Raw genomic sequence first — 9792 nt, 5'->3', positions numbered from 1 at the left:
GGGTGAGATGGGAGGAAAGCATCCTTCATCCATACACAGTGACTTCATTGTATATCTCCCTCCCTTCCTAGGCCTGCTGCCATGCTCGTGCCCCAGAATGCACGGCAGAACCAGGACATGGTTTGGATTTCACTGTACAGAGATAATCGTTTCCAACCAGTGCTGTTGATAATCAGTATTGCCACTGACTGGCTATGTGCGAGGGCAAAGGACTTCGGAAGGCACACGGTGCCTGCTCTCCCATGGTGGCGGGGATGAGCTGGTGCCAGACTACAAACATGTGCTTCACTTTGCAGGCTTCAGGCTTCTCAGAAGGTGCACGGCTTGTCGGACGTGTGCTTCACGTCTCCCACCACCTCGGAGGGCTCCAGTGAGATGTGCTCGTGGTCCCGAGCAGCCGGAGCAGCCAGTGGGGCTCAGCATCTTGGGCACATGTCCCTGCTGTGTTGAGTGGCCCCCGCCTCTGCAGCAGGGGCTGGAAGGTGTGAGCTCTGCTCCTCGCAGGGGGTGAACCCTCTGCTCCTCCCTCCCATCAGCCCGTGGCTATGACTTGGCTCCTGTATGTGGTCTGTTTGCAGCAGGAGTGCTCCCAGCCCTGCAGCCCACGCTCCTGTGCTAAACGTGGTACTCTGGAGCTCAGCATATGCTGTCAGCCAGGATCCTGGCTCCCCAGCTCTCCTGCACAGAAGACATCCCCAGGACCTGGCCACAACCAGCATGTAGGTCTCCCACCAGGAACATCCCCGCAGCAAATGGCTCCGGATGGTTGCATCGATCCTTAGCCAAGCTCCACACTGCCTCAGCACCAGCAATGCAAGGAGAGCTGCTGCTGGCCGGCCATGGCTTGCAGCGTACAGTGGTCACCCGGCCTGCCTGCAGCATCGTGGCAGCACAGCAGGCGCTGGCAGCTTCCCTGCCACACTGCCCTGCAGCTCAAGCTTGCCAGCAGTTCCCGTGGCAGCTCTGAAGCCCCAGCTCACGTGGCCGCATCTGCCTGAACCTGGAGACGTGGAAACCAGATCCGAGTTCCGGAAGAAGTGAACCAAACAAGACAGGCTGACGCCGTTCCTCCCCACACCTTCCTCCCCTCAAGCATAGGTGTCCACATGCCAGCACCCCTGAGCACCCTCCCCACGGGCACTGTGAGTGGGTGCGGAGACACCAGTGCTGGGGAAGCATCTGGCACCAGCCAGGCTGGTGATGAGCAGCTACAGCACGTGCATGGGCAACATCGCATCCTACCTCTGCGAGGGCGGAAAACCCACAGGCAACATGGCACCAAACCCCAGCGGCATGAACTGCCTTCTCCTTGCCCCAGCCAAGCAGATGGGGCTTCCCCCTGAGGGTTGGCAGCCTTTGCAGACAGGATTTTCAGACAGCAGCTGAGATCTGTGAGCATCATCCCACTGACTGCAGTGGCTCCATCACGTTCATCTCACTCCAGCTGAGAAATTGGACCCATTCTACTTTATACGTCAATGTAACATTAATACCAAGTTTTTGCAAGAGCTCAGTAAAGTCTAGACTGGATCATGAAGTGGTTTATTCCAGTGCCGTGTGCCTCTTTCCGTCTCTGCCTTCTGGCAAAGCTGGCTGGGAGCCCCGTGCTGAATCAGAGCCTCACCCAGCACTGCCACAGGGTTTGCAAACAGTAAAAGGTGGAGGGATGGGGCAGGATGGAAAAGCCAGCAAGGAGAAAGGCCAGGGGCCCCGCCCCAGCCAGTGTGGGGGGACAGGCCTGACAGCAGGGGGCCGAGGACAGCCCAAAACTGTCAAAAATCCAGCACCATGCCAGCAGCCTCACACCCATCTCCATCCAGGGGAAAACTGTCCCCTGCCACTGCTGCGCTTCCCAGACCCTGGGAGCCAGCAAGGGGCACTGCCAGCGAGGCTGGCTTTGGGAATAGAGGACGACTGCAAGGAAGAAGGCATCTGGGGAAGTCCCCACACATCAGCCCATCTATAGGGAGGTTCCCCCAGGGACTTGCAAAAGAGAGAGGCAGCTCCCCTAGGCTGAACTGAAGCAACATCACTGGTTCACAGCACACTCCCCATGTGCTGAGACCACTAGCCCAACCTCCAGGGGGGTCTCAGCCTGAGGATGATCTGAGAGGTGGAGGGTGGCCACGCAGGATGACAAGCGAGGTCCTAGCTCCAAATGGGAAGCCCAGGCTTTCTTGGGAAGGACTGAGTGCTGTCACTAGAGGGGGTCTAGGAGAGCAAGGGTTGCTCCTGGGAAAAGCGCTGTGCAAGGGGCTGATGCTCGCAGAGGTCCTGCAGCCGTCCTGGCTGCGGGGCTGGTAGCAATGGAGGAGCTGCTGCTTCCACCAGCTCCCCACAGCCCTCATGCTCCTCGCTGGGCAGAGGTGCCACAGGAAGACCGGAGTGGGAATCAAGCAGTGTGACAGCATGCTGGGTTGGTTTCTCTCTTGAAAACAAAAATGGGAGCAAGCCACAACTGAGGTGACATTTGGTTTATTCTCCGCATGATTTATTTAGCCCTTGCCAAGAGCTTGCCAAAGGATGCGTTGACGCCCACCACATCCCTGGCTTGTTCCTCAGCTCTTGCATGAGCAAGAGATTGAGTGAACAGAGGGAGGCTGGTGGCCACAGTCATCCCATTGTGGCTCTTATCACCTTGCAGTGGGTAAGAACTCATGCCAGAAAGGGCTGTGGTCCTCCCTGAGAGAGGCTTTTGTCACCCCAGCTTGTGTTTTCCTCTGGAGCACAGCTCCAGCCCCTTCCAGGCCATGTCCCAGTACACTCACTGAGCATTCCCATGCAACGTGGGGGAGAAGTGTTTCCACAGGGAAGGGCAGGGAGACACAGGGGCAGCCCCAGCCCCTTTTTGTGGGTGACAAGAGGTGAGGCAACAGCAAGACCTGCAGGCTTTGTGCTGTAAAGCCACATGGGCTTTTTTTGTGCCCCCTCCCATTGCTGAACTAGCCCTAGACCTTGGCCTTGGATGAGCTTTAGCTAAGGGGAAAAGCTACTGGAAGAGGAACCACTGTGCCGCCTCACCCATCCTTTAGCAGGGCCTTTGCCAAACCACATTAGTGGGAGCTCGGGGCTCTGTCTCTTTTCCTAAACCTCAGCCTCACCCTAGATCTTGGTTGTTGGCTGAACCTTCTCAGCACCAGCAGCCCTGTCTCAAGGAAAAAAATCTATCAAAAGAAATATTTTGCAACCTGCTCTGTCCCTGAGAAGCACATGGAGGGGTCTGAGGCTTTCTCAAAGTCCCACGGAGGCTCTGGAGTGCCCCAAAAGCACCCAGAGATCTTCAAGTGCATCAAAAGGCACATGGAGATCTCTAGGGTAACACCAAGAGAGGACACAAAAAGCCAAACAGATGGCATTTGGATGCATGATGAGCCAAGCCAATGGGTCTTGAGGGCACAAAAAGGTACACAGAGGCTCCTGGACTGCCCCAAAGGCCAAATGGAGACTCCCAGGGTGCATGGAAAGGCACCCAGAGGAATACGGTGGGTCCTGAGATGTACACAGGGGCTCCCAGGATACAGCAGAAGGCACACGGCGGCGTACGGTACATCCCAAAATGCCCCTGGACAGCAGAAGGGGCAGGACAGGGTGAGCTGAAGGAGAATAATCATCCAGCCCCCCTGGGAAGGGGATGCGCAGGTCTGCCGGTCGCCCAGGGGAGCCTCCCAAAACATGGAGAGCAGCTGCTGTCAGGCCATGCCCTGCTGGGCTGGAGGCTGCTCCCCCCAGCAGCGAGGCAGAGGGAGCTTGGCATCGCCTCGGGGGCCTCCGGGAAGAGGAGGAAAAGTGGTTCCCAGGAACAGAGCATCCTCTCACTGGTCCATAGGGGAATGTTTGCAACAGTGTTGTGCAGACACCTGGAGAAGGGCATGGACCACAGCCTGCCTGGGGCTAAAGCTTGGTCGCTCTGCCCCAGCGGCTCCTGCCCATGCGGGGTCTCCTCCAGAAGTGGGATTCTTTGCGCAGGTTATGATAAACGACTATGACGGAGCCCATGAATGTGCAGAAGAAGATGCTGGCCATGAAGGAGAACGGTCCAATGATCAAGAAGATGATGTAGTGCTGGACAGGCAGTGAGGTCTCCTGGCATTGCCTGAAGGACTCATTACTGAAGGCCATGATCGGATACTTGCTCAGCTGCTCTGGGACTCTGCACAGGAGCAAGCTCTTCTCTGAAAGAGAAAACAGTGATGATGGGCACACTGGGCCGCTGGGAAGGCAGGTGTCAAGGACAGAGGGGATGGCAGGTCTGCATGGGACAGATGGGACCAGGGCAGGAGGACAGGGGCCAGGTGGACCAAGATAGCCCAGAGGAGCTATCATGGTACAAATAGGAGCAGTGAGGCTTCAGGGCTCATCTACGTCCTGCACCCTGGGGAGTGGGATGGGATGGGGACGTGGGCGCAGTTCTGGAGAGGGCACTGGAAAATGGGATTGGGGCAGAGTAGGATGGAGCAGGATGGTAGATGGGGTGAACAAGGTGGTGGGCCTGGTTCCCAGGGGACAGGCATGGGGAGCAGCGTGCAGCCAGCCTGGAGATGCCAGAGAAGGTCCCAGCCAGCACGAATTACAGGCATGCACCCAAGCTAGGAGCAAGCAGGAGTGAGTGACAGCAGAGGGAGAGACCTCACTGGGGGAGGTGTCTTTCACCGAGGTTCACAGGGAAAGAAATGTAGGATCAGACCCATGATCATGAAGGCACTGGGGAAGGGGCTGAGGGCACTGAGTCCTGGCCAAGTCAGCAGTGATGCCCATGCTGACACACAGGCTCACCTTGCCCCCTCAGATGCCCACTGCCCAGTTCACCTTGCCCTCACTGCGGCAGGACTGGTGCCACTGCTGGGGACGGCGCTGGGTGCCCATTGCAGGGCCACTGCCCAGCCCTCCTCTCCAGGCAATCCCTGCTGGTGACCAGGGGTGGGCACCAGGTACCAGACCCAGGGATGCATCCAGCCGAGCAAACACAGGAGCTGCCAGGGCCTGGGGATGGGTCTTGGGGAACCTCGCCGCATCCCTACGGGTAACGACCACACGGGCCCAGGGCTGGCTGGTGGCCAAGGTGCTGGGTCCTGCTTCAGCCCCAACGGGGTGATCAGCCAGCACAGAGCAGGTGGGGGGCTTGGGGACTTGGTCCTCCGGGCACTCACCTTGCACTTTTTCCCTGTTGTAGCTTAGCCAGCGCCAGAGGGGCAGGATGCTGCAGCTGCACACCCAGGGGTTGTCCTGCAGGAAGAGAGCTCGGAGCTGGGGCAGGGCATGCAGCACCCCGGGCTCCAGCTCCCCCAGCCTGTTGCTGCCCAGGTTGAGCGTGGCCAGGCTGGTGAGGGGCAGGAAGGTTTCAGGGGTCAGCACAGTTAGGTAGTTGTTGCTGAGGTCCAGCTCCCGCAGAGCCCCCAGCCCCACCAGCGCCTGGCTGTGGATCAGCCCCAGGCGGTTGTGGGGCAGGCTGAGCAGCAGCAGCCCTGGCAGGAAAGGGAAGCAGTGGGGCCCCAGCACGGAGATGAAGTTGTAGCCGAGCCACAGGGTCTCCGGGGTGGCGAGGGCTCCTCGACCTCCGGTGCTGGGATTTCCTCACGGACAGGATCCCTCGTGCCTGTCGCCTTGCCCAGGCCCCCGTCCCTGCCTGGCACCCTTGGGTGAAGCCGATGGTGCCGAGCGGAGGTGCAAGGGGAGCGGGTGGATGTGCTCGGTGCCCCGCAGCTGTACGCATTCCCCCGCTCACCACCCACCGTTTGCGAACCTGGAGCAGGCTGCGCTCCTGGCCCCAGTTTTCTGCGGGGTGGAGCTGCATTTCTTTCAGTAAATATTTTTGCAGTGATGCCTGCCCTGGCAAGGTGCGGAGCCGTGCCCTTGTCCCTCCCTCTGCCAGGCACTGATCCAGCCAGGTAAGCAGCCAGCTCTGTGTGGCCTGGGATTAACTGCTTGTGTGCACTGCAGGCTGGAGAGCTGGAAAAAAGCAAAACCAGGCCCATTTCTTGGCCTCCATCCTCCCCATGGGGCATCCCCCATGGGGGCGCTGCCTCACCAGCCATGTACAGAGGGGTGCATGGACCCAGGACCCTCATAGCTGGCTGTGATGGGACAAAACTTAAATCATATCATCAGCAGGTCTAACCCCATTTTCTGTGCTGGTCCACCATACCCAGAGGTCCTCACTGGGGGGCTCTGCTGGGCGCCATGGGCCATCCCACTGAGCCCAGCCCTCAGCTGGGCTCTGTTTGCCTCTGGCAGGAGACCACAAACGCTGCCAAAATGAGGAGGGTGGGGATGTGAGTCCCATGGGCCACCCTCCTCCCCCCCCAGCAAGATCACACATCTGTGTGCATGCTGGGGGACACCCAGGAGCCCCCCACCTGAGCAGCTTTGGGAAAGGTGAGCTCGCCGGGCTGCAGCCGCCCAAAACTTGTTTACCCTCACCCCAGCACGGCCGTTTCGAGAGGGCTCAAAGTCTGCCTCCACTCTGCTTATACCTGCTCCGGCTTCAAAGCTGCCTGAAGCCCCGCAGCAGAAGGCTGGAGGGGAGAGATGTCACCTCCTGGTGCCCACTGCCCCTGGCAGAGCCCAGGGGACACTGGGTGACCAGGGGACATGGCCACTAACACCGCATCCCACCCCCCGCCTGGCACAGGGGCCTGGAGCAGGGTCACCATCCCCCAGTCACACCCCTGCAGCTCCTGTCCCATTTGGGACCCCAGCAGTCCTGGTCCTGGGGGAGCCCGAGCACCTCTGCCCCGCAGCCGAAGGGCTGGAGGGGCTGTGCGGCAGCGCCTGCCTGTGCCCCCGGCGAGGGCCAGGGTGTTCCCAAATCTGGGACAGAAGCAGCAGGCAGGCGGTTTATTAATAGCATCCAGAGGAGCTTTGGTTTGTTTATCTATCCTGCAGCAAACTCGGTTTGCTGCATTAATCCCCATCTGGAAATAATTCAGAGGAATCCTCCAGCCCAGCCCAGCCCTGAAGCAGGGCACAAACCCGCAGCCACGTGGAGCTGCAGCACCAGCTCCTCCTGCCAGTGGCTGCAGGTTATACAGGGACCCAAAGTTTTAGGGAGCCCTGTCCCAAAATGCTCTTCCTCCCCAGGGATTGCATTGCCCACTGCTTGCAGACACCCGGGATCAGGTGAGAAGCGCAAAATTCATTAGGGAAAAAAAAACCCACTATGAAAGCAAGGCCATTTCCAGCTTTTGTGCTCAGAGACCGTAGGAGGCTGGGAACCCACCTCAGCTCCTCCGTCAGCCCCTCGCTGCCAGCCTGCTGCACACCCCCATGGCACGTGGCAAGAGAGGTGTCCCCAAGTGTCCTGCCCGCCAGGGACATTGGCCAAGCACAGGGCTGGTGCTGCTTGTGCCTGGCCCCACTCCTGTTTTGCATGCATTGGCTGCACCCTGCTGCAATCGCAGGCTGGTGACCCTTTGGGGGCCCGAACCCCAGCAGAGCCACCACTGCCCCTTCATGCACGCTGCTAGTGCTTGGCAGAGCATGGCTCCCTGTCACTGCCTCCTTCTCCAGAAGGGGGGACCCAGAGCTCTGCAGGAGGAGCCCAGGTCCCCATCCCCAGCCGGGGCTGCACCCACCAGTGCCTCGCTCCCTGCTTGATGCCTCCTCCTGCACTTTTGGGCTCCATGTGGAGCAGCACAGCCTGGCCCCAGCGCCAGGACAGGCTGCTCCCAGCATCTGTTCTGCAAGGACAGTTTAGGGGGCCTGTGCTGACTGATAGAGGAGTCCTCCAAGGTGCAGGGCTCAACACCAGCCCTGCTCTGGCCAAGGGGTGCAAATCAGGGTGCCCAGCCAGTGTGCCAAGACCGTTCCCACAACGAAGTGATGGAGGGGCAGACAAACTCCTTCAGAGACCAGCCACTGGCTGCAGGCAGCAGGAACGTGAGCAGAGGAACACGGAGAGGGCCAAACTTCACCACGTGGTTCTGGTGCTTGGGGGATGCAGTGGGGTGGGGAGGGAGGGGAGCACAGAGGCAAGGACCTGGGGCCGTGAGTCTTTGTCACCCTCCACTCTTGGAAAGCTGGGACCCAAGGTGCTGGGCTGAGCACAGTGTCCTGCTGGCACCGTTGTATGGAGTCATGACCGCGGTAGGGATGGGCCCTTCCCAGACTCTTTCCACCACCCACCATGGAGTAGTTGGGGAGAAATGAAGATAGAAGAGGAGGTGCTTTAAGACTCTGTGTTAGCTTTAATCCCACCCTTGAAGGCTTTAATTTATTGCCTGTTTCCATGTAATTAAAGATCCGAGGCAGGCAGATGCCCATGCCACCGAGTCCCTGAACCACACCATGCTTCTGCTGACCCCCCTAGGCATCTCTGCCCTGGGTTTTTTTGGCACTGCTTGCATGGCTGGAGCTCTCCAGGCTGGGGTCTGCTGGGAACATCGCAGCTCTGAATTTTTTATGGCAGGTGACACCAAGTGGCAGAACGGTGCATGGATGCTGGGTGTGGTGTGGGTGCTGTGAACAGGGTGGGTGCTGTGCATAGTGTGGGTGCTGTGCATGGGGTGGGTGCTGAGCAAGGTTTGGGTGCTGTGCATGGGGTTGGTGCTGGACTCCTCCGGCTGCAGCCCTGGCACCCAGTACAGGGGAGAGCCAAGCACTGGTGCTGCCCAAGGGGCACGAGATCACTGCTGGCCCTGGGGAGGGGTCCCCTGCTGAGCCCTGAGGGGCAGCCAGTGGTGCCTGATGCTGGGATATTGCAAGAGCTCATAAACCACATGCAGAACAGATGCAGAAAATGGGCTCTGAGGAAGGACCACAAGAGCTGCGCAGGAAACCCCAAGCCCTGGCCAAGAACCATATTAATATCACCCTGGTGCACCCCAGTCCTCCCCATTTGGCCTCTGTTAAACCCACACACAGCTGTTTGGGCTCTCGTCCTTGCACCCCCAGTTTGGAGCCATGCAAAGGCACAACCTGGAAAAGCAGCGGAGGGGGCTTCTGGACATGCTGCAGGCAGGTGTGCAGGCAGGGTCAGGCAGGAAAACCAAACCTGGCAGAAGCCATGGAGCACAAGGCCAAGCAAGAGCTCCTGTGGGCTCTGTCATCCTCAATTTCAACTGTCCAGCTACTCCAACACCCAAATTTCTCATGCCAATGGCCAACAGAGCAAACACTTAAAGGACAGCAATCCGGCAGGGCAGGTCACTTCTCCCGGTCACACCCCCACTGCAGGGTTTGTCCCGAGCTCACCCGAGGCTTTACCAACAAACATGACCAAGACATGCAGCCCAGCAGGGCCAACAAGAGCATTGTTTAATAGGCACAAAGCTTTTGGGGTGCTGGGACACACTCCCCGGAGCATCGCTGCGTCACTGAGTTGTGCCAGGTTCCTGTGTCCCCTGTCTGGGAGATGCTCCGTGGATGCGTCCCTGCTGCAAAGCCATGTGCATGCAGAAGCTGGACTTGAGCAAGCCCTGGGCTGGGGACCAGGGGAGATCTGTGATGGCTGGACCAGGTTTCTGAGTTGTCAGAGGGGCAGGTGGGCGTGATGAAAGCCTGGGGGCATCCGCATCCCCCTGTTGCACCCCAAATCCCAGCAGGATGGACAGCAAGCCCTGAGCAAGCTGAAGCCCTTCCCAGGCTGCCAGAACAGTTACTGTCCATATGTGGGTCTGGGGCATGGCGTGGGGTCCCCAAAAATGGTCCCAGACTGCACCCCAGGAGCCCTGCTGCCCATGCATGGCTGGCAGCCCCCTCCTCCCGCTCAGCTCTCAAAGGCGGCCGTCACCCCACAGCACAAGCACGGCTGGCAGCAGCTGTGCTGGGGGAACGGCGCCGTGGCCACTGTATCTT

The 9792-nt window shown here is 59.4% G+C and overlaps 2 protein-coding genes across 2 annotated transcripts in view; both read right to left on the bottom strand.

The window, feature by feature from the left end:
* Window positions 1–3891: 3891 nt before the first annotated feature.
* LRRC26 (leucine rich repeat containing 26) lies at window positions 3892–7314 on the bottom strand. Its single transcript, XM_009636299.1, has 4 exons — window positions 7217–7314; window positions 6725–6807; window positions 5148–5570; window positions 3892–4172 (listed from the first exon to the last, which is right to left on the bottom strand). The coding sequence occupies exons 1-4, from the start codon at window positions 7312–7314 to the stop codon at window positions 3892–3894; spliced, it is 885 nt and encodes a 294-aa protein (XP_009634594.1).
* A 2389-nt stretch (window positions 7315–9703) lies between these two features.
* RNF224 (ring finger protein 224) overlaps window positions 9704–9792 on the bottom strand; it is a 1691-nt gene continuing 1602 nt past the window's right edge. Inside the window, exon 2 of the mRNA XM_035891924.1 lies at window positions 9704–9792. Within this exon, the coding sequence (XP_035747817.1) occupies window positions 9704–9792 (89 nt within the window).

This window comes from Egretta garzetta, unplaced genomic scaffold (genome assembly GCF_000687185.1).
Source record: "Egretta garzetta isolate BGI_Z169 unplaced genomic scaffold, ASM68718v1 scaffold143, whole genome shotgun sequence".
Lineage (NCBI taxonomy): Eukaryota > Metazoa > Chordata > Aves > Pelecaniformes > Ardeidae > Egretta > Egretta garzetta.
This window is presented reverse-complemented; position numbering and strand designations above follow the sequence as displayed.